The 19,962-nt window shown below is 41.3% G+C and overlaps 1 protein-coding gene across 5 annotated transcripts in view; it reads right to left on the reverse strand.

The window, feature by feature from the left end:
• ANK3 (ankyrin 3) overlaps nucleotides 1-19,962 on the reverse strand; it is a 378,647-nt gene that overhangs the window by 241,892 nt on the left and 116,793 nt on the right. For all 5 annotated transcript variants that reach the window (XM_090056583.1, XM_090056581.1, XM_090056580.1 and 2 more), the window contains exons 5-7: nucleotides 15,140-15,238; nucleotides 8,125-8,310; nucleotides 6,275-6,373 (exon numbers count right to left, since the gene is read on the reverse strand). In XM_090056583.1, coding sequence (XP_089912709.1) covers nucleotides 6,275-6,373; nucleotides 8,125-8,310; nucleotides 15,140-15,238 — 384 coding nt within the window. The remainder of the gene's footprint in view (nucleotides 1-6,274; nucleotides 6,374-8,124; nucleotides 8,311-15,139; nucleotides 15,239-19,962) is intronic.

Here is a 19,962-nt window from a genome sequence, read left to right on the forward strand (position 1 = left end):
GTCTGCAGTGATGCAAAGCAGCAGCTGCTGTCCTCACCCCTAACAGCCAACGCCTGCTTCCTTCTCAGCTAGGAAACACTTCCTACTTCCCTGTTTTCTATACACTTTGGACAAACAGGCAAAGGGCCAGGGACTCTCACAAGTATTACAAAGCCTGCAGCCTCTCTTTGGCTGTGAGCTGTATGTACTGTGAGTTCTATAAGCTCACTGGCTGGCTGGGCTTTTCTTGTTTAGTTTATCAAAATGGAGGTTGAGAAGGTCAAGACTCTGGTCTAGAAATCTGTTAGGGAGATAAACACTAGGAAGGCCCATGAACTATTTAAACAAATATCCAGTGCTGGCACAAGAACAAGTAGGTGTAAATTGACTATGAATACTTTTACCTAGATGGGAGGGAGGGGGTATAGCAACTCTTAACCTTCAGAACAGATTCTGGGTCATCTTGTCAATTGGAAAAAGTAATCCTAACTACTTTTAAAATGGAGCTTGGCAAGTTTATGAAAAAGATTGTATGAGGTAGTGCCTATGATAGCAGGAGACTGGACTCAAAAAACATCTACACATGTGCTCTGGGTTTGGGATGTTTTAATTAGAGCAACTCTCTATGGGAGTCACTCTAATTAAAATGCCTGCAGTATCTCATGTATTCAGCATTCCACACTTAAAAATGGCAGTGGGGGCACTTTCACTACAGCTTGTTCGACAAACTTTAGTTAAAGTGTCCTCACAGCCATTTTGAAATACAGGGATGCTGAATACATGTGATAGCAAGGCTGCTGGAGAGGACGTGGCCTCTACTTTGCCAAGATCATTAATGAAATACCAGACAAAATCAGTCACCAAACTGATACTTGAGGAATACCACTAGTAAACTCCTCCAGTCTGATGCTTCCTTTTCACATAATCTACTGGGGTGTCTCCTTTAGTCAGCTCCTTATCCACCTTATAGCTGAGCAGCTGTCAGGATCTTGACTAATCTTCAGCTTCTCCCACTTCACCAATAATTTTCTATGTGGAACTATATAAAATATTTTAAGTCCAGTTCAATGAGTTCTAACATAATGCATTCGTTAGCTCTCATTAAAAAAAAAAACTACCAAGTTAGTCTGGCATGATTTCTCTCTAGATTTTTTCCCTTTTTCATATACCTTTGTGTGTATGTAACAATTCCTTTCTACAAAATTTGTTGTCTAGCCCTGAATACTACTGCAGTCGGAGTAACAGGTCTGTAGTTACCTGATTCACTTCCCCTACGTCTTTTTTAAACAGAAGTTCTATATTTGCTATCTTTCAATCTTATGGTTCCCTCCACTGACTTGATAGCGTTATTAAAAATCCTTGCTACTGGGCCTGTGATTTCATATATCAAATCTTCCTGAATTATGGAATAGATATTATCCATCCCCTGATCTGTGAACACATTGAAGTTTTTTTTTCAAATTTTACGTCCACCTCCGTTGCAGTACTTGTCATTTCATACCCACCATCCTATACAACTCCCTACCTCTGCCTCACTTTTTTCATTATTTTCTTTTTATATATAAAACTTTAATTTCATAAAACACTAATCAGATTTTAGGAGTCATGAAATTATTTTTAAATCAGATTAAAAAATCATGAGATTATTGTTAAAACACTGAGATTATTTAACAAAGAAATGGTCCACCTTATTCTTAGAGAGGAGTTGCCCTCATTTTGTCTTAACCACTGGGGAGAAAAACTGCTACTCTGTCCCTATAAGCACCCCTCTCCTATCACTTTTTGCTTCTCTTTAATTCTTCAGTTCAGTCAGCCTTTGACCTTTGCCTTCACATTAGGGTTCTGCGAAACAGTACCATTTCATTTCAACTTCCATTTTGCCATTTCAAAGGGACAGTATTTCATTTCATCATTTCATTTTGTTTCCAAGCACTGTTCCATTTTGTTTTGTTGAAACTGTTTCGCTGTTTCAACTGATTTTGACATTTTGCCCATACGTTATCATGGAGAGTCATAAAAATGCCTATAACTTTGTCATTTCTTGCCTCATTTGAATGAAAATTGCAGGGATAGTAGCCCCTTCTGAGGGCATGAAGCCTGCCAGGTTTCAAGGAGATAGGTGTAGGAATTTCTGGGAAACTGCACCTTGAGGTTCTGAGAGCAAAACTCATTTGCTTGCCAGCAGCAGCAGCCTGCTGTCATGCCGTGTGCAGATCTGGGGGCCTGCACCCCCAGGAAGGCTGTGGGGCTGTGCCAGACTCTTCCCAGGGGTACAGACCCCTGGATCTGCACATAGAATGACAGGAGGCTGCCACTGCCATCTGGGACTGATGCTGGGCACAGCCTGCACCTAGCACCGGGAAGACTGTGCTTATCTGCCTGCATGCTTGTCATCCTGCATGCAGATCTGGGGGCCTGCACCCCTGGGAGGATTGTGGGACTGGCGGAGCCATTCGTAGTGCAGCCCAGTGGTGGGAGGCAGGGGAGAGCCAGGGCTGCACTCCAAGCAGTTCTGCCAGCCCCATGGAGCTCAGCCTGGTGGCAGGAGGTGGGAGAGAGCCAGGGCTGTGCTCTGAATGGCTCCACCAGCACCACGGACCTCAGTCCAGAGGTGGGAGGTGGCGGGAGACCCAGTGGTGGAGCTGCTCCAAGTGCAGCCCTGGCCAGTGGCTCTCTGCCACCTCCTGCTGCCAGGCTCAGCTCCATGGGCCTACGGAGCCTCCAGCTGCTGGGCTGTGCTTGTGAGGGCTGCGCTTGGAGCCAGGGCTGCACTCCAAGCAGCTCCGCCAGCCCGATGGAGCTGAGCCCAGCAGCAGGAGGTGGTGGAGAGCCACTGGCCAGGACTGTGGCCGGAGCCAGGGCTGACCTCGAGCAGCTCTGCCACTGGCTCTCCACTGCCTACCACTGCCAGGCTCAGCTTCATGGGACTGCAGAGCCTCCAGTTGCCAAGCTGTGCTCACAGGGCTGTGCTCCGCATCCCCATGGAGCTGAGCCTGGTGGTGGGAGGTGGTGGAGAGCCACTGACCAGGGCTGTGCTTGGAACCAGAGCTGTGCTCAAAGCAGCCCCTCCACTGGTTCTCCTGTCACTGGGCTGAGCTCTGTGGGGCTGGCAGAGCCACTTGGAGTGCAGCCCTGGCTCTCCTCTGCCTCCCACCACTGGGCTGAGCTCCATGCGGCAGACGGAACTCCTCAGAGTGCAGCCGTGGCTCTCCCCAACTTCCCGCCACCGGGCTGCTTCAAAACTCAAACTTTTTGAAAGTTTTGAAACATTTCAAGTGCCCTCATTTCATTTTGAAGCTTTTTGAATCCTTTTGTTTCATTTCAATTTCACTGTTTCAAGCTCAAAACACGTTGAAACAGCTTTGAAACAAAACACCCACTGAAATTTCGCACAGCCCTACTTCACATCTCTTATCATTCTCACTGGATCCCTCACTCTCTTGCTTTCTCCAAATTTGCCATTCATCTACTACTTAAGTCTCCTGTCTACCACATGTCCTTTCATATTTCTGCCTACGTATCCCTGTGGTGGTTGGTGGAGGGGAAGGAAGGGGAAAGGAGGATGTTCTTACCTGCCTTGAAGTGTCCACAGACCCTGCTGCTCCAGCCAAGTAGTACAAATGGCTGCTCCAGCCCAGCTGACTCCTCTGGCAGAGCAGCGTAAAGGGTTGCTCTGGTGCAGCATAACTCTGCCCAGAGGAGCAGTGCAAACATCTGCTTCACAGCCCAGTATGACCCCTCCAGAGGGTTAGTGCAAAATAGCTGTAGCCAGATCATGCACACTTATCACAACCTCTCCCAGTCCAGCCACACATTTCTCCCAGAAGCACAGGGATGCAGGACAGTCCCACCTGCCCAGCTTACTTCCATTTCCAGAAGCAACATATGGGGTTGGACAAGAAACAGCTGCAGGAAGAGTACAGACTCCAGCCACACCTGCTGCCCAGTCTGTCTCCACAGTAGGTGCACATAGTACAACACCATAGTTGTGGAGATACCCATATCGTGACACCCCTAGAAGATGTTCACAGCATGCCATGGCACCCCAGTTGAGAATCAGTGCCCTATGTCCTCCTTTCCTCACTTACATTCTTTAATCCTACAATCCCCCTTTTTCTTCTCACATTCCTCTGCCTTCATCATTTTTCATGCCATAAGGTTTCCTTCTACATTTCTGGGTAATCTAATTTTATTTTTCTAGTCCTCCAGACCAGACATAGGCAATTATTGTGTGTGGTGCACCACTTATCTAGGTTTGGTGTGCTGTCAAGTGCACACATGAAATCTTTCAGAAGATATCATTTAACAAATGATAGACATAAAACAAGACATATGCTCAGAATTGAACATCTATTATACCACATTTTAATTCAATTTTTAAAAAGATTTTTTTTCCTGATTTATGTATTTTTGAACAGTGTATATAGAGGCAATTGCATAATAGCTCAAAATAAATTCTTACTCATGTATACTGTATGTGGGAGGGGTTGGGTGGGGTGTCTGTGGGGAGGTATGTGTGTGGGTGTGATGGGTGAGTTGGGGTGTATGTGCAGGGCTGCCCACACACTAGGTCCTAGGAGTTGGCCAGGGGTAGGGGAAAGGGAGTGAGGGGGACAAGGGGCATGTGCAGGAGAGCTCACTTAGGCGGTATGCTGCAGGTGCAAGTGCGGTCTGCTTGCCCTCCCTCATCCAACCTACCACTGCCCCTCTGGTACTCTGCCTGAGGATCACACTCTCTTGCCTGTACCTGCCCCATGCCCACCAAACAGCAGTGCCCCAGACCTAGCCATCATGCACATCTTCCCAGTTGGGTTATCCAAGTACCACTCGGTTCCCTATGCTTCCAGAGGCTCCTCCTCCTCCTGCACCACTCTGGCCAGGTGGGGGAGAAGCTGCAGCCAGGCAGCGCCTGTCTCAGGGTCTGGGGATCCCGCCACCTTCCACCCACTCCACCTGCCTGGCACAATGAGCAGCTACCTGCTGGCAGCCGAGTAGGTGGAAGGTGGTCAGGAGCTAGAGCTGAAGCACTGCATGTTGCGGAAGAAGCTGTTCAGCTGCAGCTTCCTCCCCACTTCGAATGGTGAGGCAGGAGGAGGAGGAGTTGCTAGAGGCAGGGGGAACTGAGCAATACCTGCACCTGTAATGGGAGAAGCCCTGCCAGGATGCTGTGTGCTGGCTGGGGTTGGCAGGCACAGGCTGGAGTAGGCAGAGCTCGGCCCCATGGAGAGTGTATTGGGGGCAGCTGTAGACTAGATACAAACAACTAGCGGGCACCCATGCATGGGCCTGATCAAATCAGTCAGTGGGTCAGATCCAGCCTGGAGGCTGCATTTTGCCGATCCCTTCTCCAGACTCTTATGTCCCCTCTTATGCGCTGCCTCAATTTCAGATGAAGCAAGAAATAACTGATTTATTTACTGAAGGTATCCAGGCTCAACAAACACTAGAAACAATTAGACTAAGTACAGACAGTCAAAAAGCCCGAGGCTCAATTGATTCTATCTTTGCAGATTAGTCTAAACTGTGTTGATTGAACCTATAAGCAAGTGAACAGACATTCAGTTTTGATTCTGGAAGTGCAGCCACATGCCAGAAGCCAGGGGGTGCTAGAGAATGTATCCCTGCTGGGCTGGAGCAGACAGCTTGGGCAAAGGCTAGCCTGCCCACCCTGTGAGGGGGAGTTTGCAGGTGAGTAGCAAAGTATCCTAGGATACTGGGGGACTGTAAATTAACTTGAATCTTGAGGGCGTCTGGGACAGAAGTTCAATAACTGATTTAACCTAAATCTGTTAAATCTGATACTACATCCAACCAGATTTACCTTAAACCGGTTTTAGCCCTTTTGAAAGTGGTTTATGTACACTGAACTTCTATTGTGTTACAGACTTAAACCAATTTCTGATCACTTATACCAGTTTATGTGTAATTTCTGTCCCTAGCCTTAGAGTTGACAGTCATTTTCCATAGAGGTAGATTCACTCACATCTGCAAAAGATATAGGAAAAAGATAGATGTTTTAGCTAATGGCAGTGTGGTTTTGTCCCATTAAAACCATGAAGGTAGAAGTCATTATTTGTAAAAGGTCCACATTTTCCAGAAGATATGTGTAATTTAAAAAAGACAGCAAACCAAACCCATACTTCTAAATATAAAGACTTATAATATGATCACAAAGAACTTTGACATCCCAGAATTTCCAGCTTTGGTAAGAATGGCATATTTCTGTATATTTTAAGGGAATATTTAGAAAAGATTAATGCATCCACTAAACAGACCAGTGATATTTTGCCCTTACCCTTGCAGTGAAGTCCACAGCAGCTCCTCGATTTAACAGCAACGTTGCTACATTGATATTTCCATAATGAGCAGCTATGTGCAGAGGTGTGAAGCCACTCTGGGGGGAAAAACATAAATAAATTTAATTCTTTATGTCTCCTTGTCTCTGCAATATTTACATTACAGCTCTGAAAAAAAAACTAATAAGCAGAATATTCTCCAAGTCAATATTCCATTCTGTGCTAGTTTTTACTCAATGGCATTTATTTATCAGCTCTCTAAATAAAATGATATTGCTATGCACAAGGGAAAGAAATTAACATAATTATTTTAAAAGAATAGGACTAGGATAAAACTTTTAGTTATTCCAGCACAAGGCATTTGAGTATAAAAATAAACCTTTTAATATAAGAAAGCAATTTCTAAATAGAAATATCTACTTGTTATCTTTATTATTTCAGCCTTGCAAATTAAACCACTTAAGAGATTCTTCACAGAAATTTAGATACAAGTTACTTGATGATCCTTGCTAACTACAGTTATAAATTCAAAGAAGATGCAAATTAAAACAACATCAAAGACCATTTTAAATGATTCATGTGGCTTTTTTTTCAAGGGTTAGTACTATAAACTTCAATCTCCCACTGTGGGCAATCACACTGGGTTATGTTCAGACACCACAAGTTGTCATCCTAAGTAGAAGATGGCTAGCTGATAACATCACTTCAGCAACTTATTTTCATATTGAAGTAATTTTACTTCCTTTTAAAAATGCTAAAACATGCAGCAATTCCATCAGTCCTGCAAAGTATGAAACCTTATGGGAATTAGATGCATTTCTAAATTGTTAGCAAGCCTTTTAGCCATGCTAGCTGTCACTGCCTTGTTTTGAGAGTGTTGCAGATTTAGTACCACTCTAAGATCATTTTATTTGCTGACACCATCAAGGGTAAGTGTCATGCAGAAGCCCAAAGAATCAGTCCTGGATGCACAATATGACAGGGTTGTCTGCAGCTTTTGACACAGCTGATAAACATCTACAACATTAGAATGCCTGAAACCTTCATTTTCTGCAATGTAATTCTTGTACGATGGTAACTAGTTCCAAAGACTGCTCACTCTTACTTTTAAATCCTAGTTTCAGCTGCAGAAAGCCCTGGTAACTAAACTAAGATCTTCTCTAGCACATGCTACTTCATTTAACCTAAAGCAGATATTTATCCTATACAAGGCAATGCAAAGAGAAGGAGGAAGAAATGATGCAGGAGCACTAAGTTATGGAAGAGTGATGATGCATATATATATTTATATATACCTCTGTTGTTCTATTCACCATCATCTAGGTTAACACATTTGGAAGCAAAGAGGGAAAAAATGAATGGTTAGTTCACCACTGGTGGCATGGATGCAAAAAGCTTTGTGATAGCTATATGGCATGAAAGCTATGATGAAAGTAAAATAGGCACAGAAAGAAAGCTAAGACTAAATGGAAGCTGGATGATAGTATAATTTAAATGTTAATTGTTACATGTTTATCAGAGTTCTTAAGGTACTAGGATCACATACAACTTTAATCGCATGGTTTGTTAATGATATGATCTCTATAACACGCTACAGATGCCAGCCTTCATTTCAAATATACCTGACCATTTACTAATATCTTTAATAATAAAAATACCTAGCTTTATATTATTTTATGGGATTTAACCCCAATTTTAAACAAAGGGAACAAATGCAAATTAAACTGTATTTTTAATTATGTCAAACAGGAGAAGTGAAGTAATTCCTTGCAGCCACCACTTTTTTTTAAAGAAAATCTTCATGTGGTAGTGTGCACGTTATTAGTATATAGCTTTGGTTACAACTAACCTTTGATTCCACATCAGCATTATGATCATTCTGAAGCAACAGAGCAGCAGCCTTTGTGTCATCCTTGCGGGCAGCAATGTGAAGAGCAGGAAGACGAACTTTTCCCTTTGTATCATTTTCAAGCAACAGTGAAACCACCTGGTCATGGCCTTGTTGCAAAGCTACTGCCAAAGGGGTGAAACCATCCTGTAAACATACAAGAATGACACTCGGCAGATATTCAAAGACTTCTGGAATGAAAAGGAAACAGGTGGTATTTATAGCTGGAATATTAAAAGTTGTGTCCAATTCAGATTCAGTGTGTAACGTTGTGTAAATTAAAGACCCTTATAGTCAAACTAAGTATAACTGTTTCAATATCAAAAACCTGAGGTAATGTGTTGGTGAACCAGGGGATAACTATTTAATTTCCTGTGCTGTTTAGGACTGATTTTGTTCAGACAGAAGCATAAGAACAAATAATTGCATTAGGCTTAAAAAACAAGGAAAGATACTAAAATATTCAACTCGTAAGTATACTCCAGAAAGGGCAATTGAAATGATACCGAATTATAAATGCTGTAACTATGTCCCTGTAGAAAATATTTTCCCTTCCAAAAAACCTACATTTTTCAGTGCATGACTTTAAAAAATGGAGCTATTTAAGTCTACTAAACATTGCCAGGAATTTGGGTATTCACTATATAAATTACTTCATTCCTGCTTCAAAGTTCATCTCCCCATTCATGAACATTAAACACTTAAGTGATCTTCCATTAGCTGTAGATGAGCTCCTTCAATAGTGGCAAAATATGGAAATTGAGTAAAATGAAGAAATGGGGAGCTGGAAAAAAAGAAATAAGGCACTTGCCTAATAGACTTTATACTGGAAACCTCTAAACACAGAAAGATGAAAGTAATAGATAATGGCCAATGTTCTAGACATAGTAAAAATCCATGTTATCTGGCACGACTGTGGAATGGGAGGTACTGAGTCTCTAAAAATGCCGGTTACCTAAGGCCAGCAGTTTTTGGCCAGATGCAGAGCAGGGGCTGGGGGGGAGGGGTTGCAGCGGCTGCACATGAAGCAGGGGGTGGGTGGTGGCGCCTGCATGTAGAGCAGCTGCAGTGCAGGATGATGGGTGGTGGTACTGGCAGTGGCCATGTATGAGCTTTCCCCCCCACCCATGCCCACATTTGACTGGCCAGAAATTATGGTTAGTAGAATGTTCTCATTACTCAAATGCCGGATAACAGGGATTTTACTGTATATTACAAACAAACTTTCTTAAGTGGAGACTATGATCTTTATACCAACACTCCCTAAGCTGTTGGGAGTTCAGAGTCTCCTCCTCAGGAAAATTTTTCAAAAACAAAACAAAATCTTAAAGAAAAAGCCAGGCTTTTGGGGTGATAACTTCTTTGGGACTCTTTAGTTGGGAGAAATGTTAGACAAGATTTTGGGCACAATGGGCCCTTCAGATCAACTTTTTTCAGCAACCTGAAGAAAAGCTCCTGAGGAAAGGCCCAAAAGCTCATCTAACAACTCTCTAAACTATGCAGCTGGTCCAAAAATAGATATCACAAAAACAAGCAAGAACAAAAAACTTCTCACATATTTCTTGGATCAGTAACAACACTCCAACCCTACTAAAAAACCTTACACTCCCAACAAGATTTAGCGAACAGATTTAAGTTCTGTCCATTTATCTACCAACTGATGGGCTATTTAGACTCAGTAATAAGTCCATCACAAGGATATTCAGACCCAAACAGTCTGGCTCACACTATGCTTTTTTTTATGTATGGCAAATATTACCATGTGGAACAGGAGCTATAAACACCTTCCGGTGTGAGACCTTCCAAAATTTTTTGTTAGCTCAAGCCTTAGATGAATTCTAATGCACCCAACTGCTTTTCTAAGGCAGCACTGCAGCAGGAGGTTTACCTGAGGAGACCCTCATCAAATTAATTGCTAAGCAAGTCACATTCAGTTGACTAATGATATTGTTTAGATCATAATGCAATCTGTAATGCTATTACAGATTCCATAGGGAGCAATCCAGATACAGAAAAGCAAATTCTACCTTTGTATGAATATATTTCATTACAAGCATTTGTGTTTTACATATTCCCTTTTTTCCCTATAAACACAGTGCCCAGAAGGATATCTACATGTGGTTACAGGTACCTTTGCCTGAGGTGTTTAATGTCTATGACTAGCTATTATGACTTGGAGTGTGAAAAAAATCATAGCCCACCTTCATAGTTACACTGGCAAACCACTGAATGAGAACAAAAAAGCATGTCAACAGTTTAAGGAGGTTGTATAACTATGCCAGCTGAAAGGTTTCTTCCATTGGCACACACTAAGTCTCCACTAGGGGGCTCTATTGATGCAGCTATAGCAGCAGAGTCTCAACTACTGCTGAAAAGCCTTCAGAATGACACATGACAAAATTAAGAAAAATCTAGCTCTTTTTTTTAAAGTTGGCCTTGTGAGCACACAGCTGAGTCACCTGTAAAAAGTGGTTGTCGTAGCAACAGAAACCACTCTGATCAGTTGCTTAGAGTTCCTTTTATTTTTAGTGACTTTTAAATGCTAATGAGGGGGGAGGAATTGTTGGGGGGGTGAGGAAAAAACGGCTGCTAGGAAAGTAGTTTCTTTGGTGGGGGGCAGGGGGAGTGGAAGGGAAGGGAATGGAGAAATTTGAACTCTTTACTTATGCATAAAAATAACCATTACATCTTCTCATAGCCTCCATTTTTGATGATCAAAATGCAGTGGTCTATCCATACCATATATAAAGCAATTACTGAAACAAAGATCATTAAACTTCAGCCCTTGCAAGTAAGTATCACTATGTCAACAGTTCTTTAACTAGTATTTGTACTTAAAAACCAACACCAACACTTTGAAGAAAAATATTGACTCAAAATTTTTCTAAGATCAGGACAAAAACTGTCCAAGGGTTTTATTATTAATGACTATATAATTACAGGACACTAATTTACTAGCAAAGAATTTAGCAGAGTGACAACGGACAACAGACATATATTAAAGTTATTAAAAAATAAATATCCCCCTCACAACTGTGGCCACATTAATCTCTTATATAATTCTATTAAACTTCAAAGGAGCTTTCCAGGGTGAAATCAAATCATGCTGTATAATCAAAGAGAAGTGGGGAAAATGTTAAACTCTCTTCCCACACAAAGGTTAAAGAAATCAAACAGATACATGAGAATAAGAAAGGAATACATATGTATAACTTTAGATATATACTTTTTCAGAAAGCTATACAGTCATAAGTAACAGCATATTTTATAGTCATAATCTATTTTTTTGTGTCTAATAATGACAATTTTTGTAAAAAGCTTATTAATAATTAAACAGTGGTAAAGCTATTGAAAACTATTTTTTCAATGTATTTGTAGAAGTTACCATTTCTTATTTGGTGTCTGGGGGCTTTAGTAATCTTTAAATAGAGTAGTAGTTAACTGAAATGGGCCCTGGATTATAAAGTAATTACCACCAAGTTCTGAAACACAATTTCAGTCTATCAGCAATTAATAATTTTGTGTTACGTGCTGACTTCAGAAAAAACACAGTGAAAAGTTTCACAGGCAAAAGTATATACATTAGTACACTGTTGCAAAAAGCTAACTTGGCAAAGAAAGTAATGATTATTTTTAACCTTATTGTAATATATATATATATAGAGAGGGAATTTTTAAAATAAAAATTATTGCTTCCTAAAGAAAATTGATCTAAATAGGAGTAGCCAAATACAATGTAGCATTTTAGAGAGAACATGCGCTTGGCACTTTCTTAGTTCATCCTGCATTTGAGGTACTGTATTTACTCAAATAAAAGATTGCCCCCACATAATTAGATTCTATATGTGTAAAATTTATAAATTTGTTATAATTTTCCAGGCACAGAATCTAATTATTGGAAGTTTGCCTTAATCTGTCCCCTTCCTTTTGCTACAGCAGGGAAAATAGATCTGGGGGGTCAGGTAGCCCTCTCACCCCCCTAACTTCTTCCCCTCGTTATCCCTTTCCTCCTTGCTTACTGTCAGACCCAGATCTCCCTGAGCACATGGCAGTGAGAAGCAAATTTGAAAACACTGACTTTATATTATAGGTACCCACAGACCTAGTTAATCCAGAATGATGCATTTCACATTTTTTGAAACTGCTACAAGTTTTATCACAGGTACTCCATGAAACACACTTCTAAACAACACTTTTGTGCCTACTTATGTAGTATTACAAACTTTTAAAAAAATTTACAAAGCATCATACAAAACCATAATACACATAAAACTCAAAACATCATTGATCTCAATGTACACTAACACACCATAAACTGACACAATCATCTATTTGGAATTCATGCCCATCATAACACAAGTTAAACAACTCCCTCTGACTTGGGTTTACACAATACAACTTCCAGTTTCAATTCTTACTTAACCCATAACCCAGTACATCCCGACATTCCCATCCATCATAAACTGCCATACTCAATATATCCCTTTTACCAGCACTCAACAACCTCTGGTTTCCATAATAATCTTTTCTTAACACACCGTTCAGTGTCCTTACTACCACCTCCCCGCCTCAATCCCTCCTCCTCTTATATTCTTCCTTCACCCAATACCGGCTGGGATGTAGCATTACAAACTATGCATGATATTGGTACAAAGCCAAAAGGCTCAGGATTTACCATAGAATTCACTGGGCTGAGTCCCAGTGGAGACAACAGCATTTCAAGCCATGGTGCCTCCACAGCTCAGCACAGCTCAGTATGCATATGTACTCCAGATATCCTCCACAAAGGATCCATGCACTACTTAGTAGGGCTGAGAAGCTTCAGTCCCTGATTCAATTCAGTGGAGATTTGTCCTGATTCAGTGGCCGAATCTCCAAATCCAAATCAAATCAGGAGACCCTTTAATCTTTCCGAATAGAATTGGAACCCTCTGAATCAATGCGGAGAGATTTGTAAGATCCGGTGATTCCGATATAGAGACAGATTTAAATGTTTTTTTCTACATACCTCAAGGTACCAGGTGGCTCATGAATGCTGTGATGCTGGGGCGGATGGAGCATCCCACAGGAGCACAGGGGGCTCCCCAGTGCACTCAGCAGCACACCTGGAAGTGGACCAGAACTACTTTCAGTCCAGTTCCGGGTCCACTAGGGAGCATGTCAGGGGCGCCCCCCATGCCTCCCTGGCTCGGTGATGGGTGCCTCCTGGATCTGGGGGTGCACCCAGGGTCCCCCCATGGCTGATTGCTCAGCCAGAGAGGTGTGGGGGCCCCCCAGTGTGCTTGGCAGCAGACCCAGAAGTGCACCAGAAGTACTTCCAGTCCACTTCCGGGTTTGCTGCCAAACATGTGGGCCCCCCCCATGCTCCTGTGGGACGCTCTATCTGCCCCACCACTGCAGCATTCATGAGCTGTGCCTGATAACTTGAAGTATGTAGAAAAAAAAAATTTTAAACTGTGTCTATGGCCAAATCACTGATTCTCCAAATCATCACTGAATCTTCAGAATTGGATTCAATCAAATTGAATCGGGGACAGTGATCCAAATCAACAAATCAAATCATTGTCGCCAATTCAGGCCATATCCGAATCAAACATGGCCTGTTTTGCACACCCCTACTAATTAGCCCCCTAATTAAGTCTGGAACCAGGAGTTTTTGCCAAGAGTCCTGGGATGCTCCAGAAATTTATATCTACATTTTCATCTTAGTTGGTCTAATAAAAGGTGTCATCTCTGAACCAAGAGTTCCAGAGTTTCACATTTCTTTTTGTCTCAGACGAACATGACTACCAAATACATCCCTATAAATTTTGAAGTATCCCAGGACTCACAGGGCAACCTGGCCTGACTCTACTTCATGTTGGGTGAGGCCAAGCTAATCATATGAGACAGCCTAAGAGATGGGCTGACAGAGGGATTCTGGGTGAACTGTTTGAGGGCCTATTTGTTGACGTTTGTCAGACATTTAAGGCTAGTAAAGACACAGGACTCATTGGAAACAGGAAAGAAGGGTGCATCTCAGCTTTGGGAGTGAAAAGGAAGTAAAAAAGTATGCAATGTAGTGGCTCATAATGACTTGAAAAAGAGTCAGTGCTGAGAGGGCTGAGTGCAATGGGCACTACCATATATCTTATTCAAATGGGCTCCACTAACATATCTTTGTGGTAAGTTCACATCAGCATATGCCCAGTATGGACCACATTTTATAGTCATGCTCAGTGTTGTTGTATTTAATCAACTTCATAGTTGGTTTCCATTACCGAGCACATGCTGCTTTTGGCAGCAGTTTAATGACAGACAATGTATTTAATGAGATTTCCTTGTATGCTAATGTAAGATGAGGAGTTTTTTCCTCCATACTGACTGGGGGCAAAAACCTTGTCATATATTTCAGTAAATATGGTACTTGAAAAACATGCAGATTGAAATAAGCAGATTTTAATGCAGTATATTTAAAAATCTTAATATCTCTGTGTTGTTGCTTTCACTACCACTGAATATTTTGCACTTCCTCTTTCCTTTCAGGAATTCATTGTTGAGCTAGCATTGTCAGCTGTATCTTAAAGATAGGGAAAATGAGGCACATAGGAGGTAGGAACTTGTAAGAGAAATGGAGAACTATGGTTTCCTATGTTAGTTCTATTCAGAGAATCAAACAGCCTACCAGTTATAACCTCTAGTTTATAACCTCTAGATGCATTGAGTTCTAAACCTCTGTTTATTAAAAAACAGAACTATAGTGTGATTTTATTATTTAATACAATATATCTTTTTTAAGATTAAGAACTATTAATTTTATTTATGATTAAAATTGTTGGAATGTCATTTGCTCCAGATTGCTTCATTGGGTTGTAATTTTCCATGTAGAGGACTGATTTTGTAAAAGCTGCTGAGCATAACCTTTCCAGAAATTTTACTATGTGCAGGAGACGAACCTGAAACAAAGGAACACAGGAAGCAAAACCTGAACTTTTACCTCTGTAGCAAGACTCTGACTTGCACCATTGTCAAGAAGAAACTTAACAACTTCAAGGTGATTTTCTTGGGCAGCCATATATAATGGAGTGAATCCATTCTGAAAGAGGAAAATATATGTATAAATAATTTCTGTAATCTTTTACAAGCAATGCTTTTTATTGCACATTAGCAACAGTTCTTTCTTCTGTCCCCAACCATCAATTACTTTTTGTCTCATTGAACAGCTGAAATGGTATGGAAAGTGCTAGCTGCCTTTTCATGGGCATTGGGAGATCTCAGGATTAATTATGAGTGCTTTACAACCAAGGTTTCTTCAGCATTTCTCAACAAAAAAATATTTCCCAGATTATATTTGACTGAATCACTTTAGTCAATGATATGCCAGTTGCAAGTGATTAGAGTTTAAACTAATTCATGAATAATTTTCAGGTGAGTCAGTTTCTAGTCTCTTATAATCAACATTTTGTCATTGGTCCAACAATAAAGAGCACGATCTCTCAAATAAAACATGCAAATTGGATTTATATTGTACAAATGAACAGAGGATTAGCAATAAATTCAGCAATACTTCCTTCCTTCCTGTAATCTAGTATTATGTAGATATATTCTTTCAATCTGGCACTAACGTCCTTCCTAATGACCCCAATAGATTTTGTATATTCCATAATCTTTCATGTTATACAGATTAATAAGTGGAATGATTGAGCTTGCAATGAATTACTGGGACTGAATCATAGAATCATAGAAGTAGGGTCGTAAGGGACCTTGTAGATCTTCAAGTCTGACCCCCGCCTGGGCAGGAGAAAAACTGAGCTCAAATGACTCCAGCCAGGTAGGCATCAAGCCTCTTCTTAAAGGCCCCCAGGGTAGAAGCCAGCCTTCCCTTGGAAGTTGGTTCCAGATCCTAGCCGCCCTACCTGTGAAGTAGTTCTTACAGATGTCTAATCTAAACCTACTCTCCAAAAATTTATGGCCATTATTCCTTGTTATGCCAGGGGCGCTAGGGGAAATAAGGTCTCTCACAAACCCTTCTGGTCCCCCCTAGTGAGTTTATAGACGGTCACCAGGTCCCTCCTCAGCCTTCTCTTGTGAAGGTTGAACAGGTTCAGGTCCCGCAGTCTCTCATTGTAGGGCTTGCCCTGTTGTCCCTGGATCATGTGGGTGGCCCTCCTCTGGACCCTCTCAATGTTGTCCACATCCCTCCTGAAATGGGGCACACAGAACTGGACACAGTACTCAAGCTGTGGCCTGACCAGTGTCACGTAGAGGGGGAGGATCACCTCCTTGGCCCTACTTGAGATGCACCTGTGGATGCATGACAAGGTCCGGTTAGCCCTGCCAACTGTGACCTTGCATTGTTGGCCCATGTTCATCTTGGAGTCAATAATGACTCCAAGATCCCTTTCTGCCTCCATGCTCTCAAGAAGGGAGTTTCGTATCTTATAAGTGTGCTGCTGGTTACCACTGCCCAAGTGCAGCACCCTGCACTTGTCAGTATTGAAACACATCCTGTTTTTGTTAGACCACCCCCTGTAACCTATCCAGGTCTTGCTGCAGTCTTTCCCTCCGTCCTAGCATGCTCACCTCACCCCAAATTTTGGTATCATCAGCAAATTTAAACAGGCTGCTTTTCACCCCATCATCCAAATCATTGATAAAGAAATTGAACAGCACAGGCCCAAGGACTGAGCCCTGGGGGACTCTGCTGCCCACTTCCCCCCAGGTTGAATATGACCCATCCACTACCACTCTCTGAGTACAACCCTTCAGCCAATCTGCAATCCATCTGACTGTGTAGGCATCAATGCCACAGTCACCTAGTTTTTTAATGAGGATGGCGTAGGAGATGGTGTCAAAGGCCTTGCTGAAGTCCAGAAAGACTACGTCCACAGTGACACCTGCATCCAATGCTTTTGTGACCTGATCATAAAAGGCAATCAGGTTGGTCTGACATGACCTGCCCCTAATGAAACCGTGCTGGTTTCCCTTGAGCATCATCCCTGAAGCCAGCCCAGCACAAATGTGCTCCTTGATGATATTCTCAAAGAGTTTCCCTGGGATTGAGGTAAGACTGATGGGCCTATAGTTGCCCGGGTCCTCCCTCCTCCCTTTTTTAAAGATGGGGACAACATTGGCTATCTTCCAATCATCTGGCACCTGTCCCGAGCACCACGAGTGCTCATAAAGCCATGCCAAGGGCCCTGCAATAACTCTGTTTTATTTCTAATAGAGAATGATCTAGAAATGCTTTGCACTTTAGTGACAAAAGTGCTGATTAAAACAAACTGCAGCAGTTTGGTCTGAGCCTAGGCATGGAAATTAATCAGAAGATGCAACAGAAAAAATACTAGAAAATAGTGGTAGGAAGACACTACTGACATTGAATTAAAAATCAAAAAATCAACTTTCTATAAACGAAAGTTTTTAGACTACTGACTTATATCCACAAAATTAGGCTCTGGCTGTTCATATAATTGTTGAACCTCAAGAAAAGTGTTAAAAATACTCGTCTTTAAGCAATTCTGGTGGCCAAAACTCTCTATGGCCATCTGACTACCATAAAGTTTTAAGATGATCACTAAACATAAACAATAATAGCAGTGAAAAGAATTATAAGGGAAAATTTGACCGAACCTAACAAAACCTGAAATATTAACCTTTAGCTTAGTCGGTTAGAGCGATAACACCAAGGTCAACACCAAGGTGTTCGTTTAGTCTGTGTTTAGGATGGGATTGTCTCCAATTGCCTTCCCTTTCCACTCCTTACCTCTCATTCTCCCTGAGATCTTCCTTGAAACTTGTGGTTCCATCCCAACCTAAAAACTCATTTACTGAATGTAATGATAGCAAAAAGAAAGACTCATTTCTGCCACCTGTACTTCTGTGCAGTTTCACATTTGTGCTGGACCTTATGTTTGAGTTTAAATGCAGTGTTTAGTGTTGTCTGGAGAATTTCTAAAAGGGGAAGGCACAGAGCAGATATGAGATGTGAAGACACTGAAACTGAACCCAAACTGAAAACGTATTTTAACATTTCTGGAGAGAATGCCCCCAACATCAAAGCCTTACTGGGAGATGGGGAAGGAATCCTGGCATGGAAAATCCCAAAGACCTCAGTGGACTCATAGAGCAGAACAGAGCTAAAACCTTGAGAGGTGGTCACTGGAGAGGGAGCTAAAGCAAGGCTTCCAGAAAGGTGGCAGAAGTGTGGGAAAAAACCCACAAAGGACAGGGAAAGAGGGCATACTTTTGCATATGTACATTAGTAATTCAATTACATTTTCATGTCCCTAAAAAAATACTGTAGCTAAGAATTGCTTGTTATTCATTTATCTGAACACATCTAGTGCCTGCAAAATGCAGTTCTAGAATTAGTGACAGCCTATGGACATATTGTCCAACCCTTATTATGTAAAATTAGGTCATTAAAATGCTGAATGGGATGCTTGCAATTGGAATGAACCCAACGGGATGCTTTCTATTGATTATAACTGAAGCAGAAACAGCCCTGGTCCCATACAGCGCATCCCAAAAGTCCTAAGTTTATACAGTCATTAAGTTAAAATAATTTATAAAAGCAGAAAGAAGAAAATAAAAAGGAATAGGCAAAAGAGACGAGGGGAGGTTTAGCTAAAATTTTTAAGACTATGAAGTAGAGGCCTACAAGGGAGCTACTGCACATGTCAATAGTTGCTATTGAAAGGCACCTACAAGACTGCATGAAGATGGCATGAGCTATACATCCCGTGCATCAGCCACTGTATTACATGGTGCATTTGCAGACAAAGAGTAATCAGAAGAACAAAGGAAACCTCATAAATAAGGATGTATGCTTTATGAATGAGGACTAACAAGAGGTCTGAGCCAAGGGTGGCTGAACTTGAGGATGTTCATCTTGCCCTTGAGAAATTTTGCTGCTAATATGACATTTAGCAAAAGGTAGCTAAGTTGAACTCAAGGCTGTAGGTTGTAGCCATGTAGGTCTAAGGACATAGGCAGACAAGGTTCTTTGTGTGAATCTGATTTATTTTATAAGAACAACTTAAGTAATTGGGAAAAAAATTTAAGCAAACTTTCAGGTTCAAAAACCCTTTGTCAGGCTGAGAAAGTTACAGCAGTTGGTAGAACTGCTGTAACTTCCTCAGCTTGACAAAGGGTTTTTGAACCTGGAAGTTTGCTTACCTTAGTATGATCTAAGTATAACTTTAACCTAGCTTAGTCATTAACTTGGTGAGTTTAGAACATGTAAATCTGCAAGTTACATCTACATTCCTCTTTCAAAACAAGTTATTCAAAACATGCTAGCTAGTAAATGATAACATAACACTTCTTAAAACCTAGCCTGGAAGAGGTCAAAAGGGCTGCAGGCAAACCAACATGAATTATTTTAAAGCCTTTATTTTAATACAAATCAGCCCAAGCTAGCTTGATTACATTAACTGACTGAAGAAAGCACCTGTTTGCCCATAAAAAAGGCCTTTGAGTTTCTGAAATATGTCTGCATTTTCAGGACTGAAAACAGGAATTCTAAAACACCGCAAAGAAAGGATGTTTTACAGCCCAACACTCAATCTTCAGTTAAAGCTAAATGATTTTTTTGCTAAAGAAATACAGCAGTGAAGATGACTTCTTTGTTCTGCTTAAAGTCAAACATTCCTGTGCAGTATTTGGAACTATGGCATTGAAGTATTTGGCTAGTGTCCAAGAACCAGGAAGTGGAACTGACTAGTCAATTCTGTTTGTCCAAGCTGGTTGAAATGTAGGTGGTAAACAACCCATATACATGAAGACAAAACAATATTTTTAAAATTCTTTCATTTT

This window comes from Crocodylus siamensis, chromosome 7 (assembly GCF_052110815.1).
Source record: "Crocodylus siamensis isolate JL-2025a chromosome 7, ASM5211081v1, whole genome shotgun sequence".
Taxonomy (NCBI): domain Eukaryota; kingdom Metazoa; phylum Chordata; order Crocodylia; family Crocodylidae; genus Crocodylus; species Crocodylus siamensis.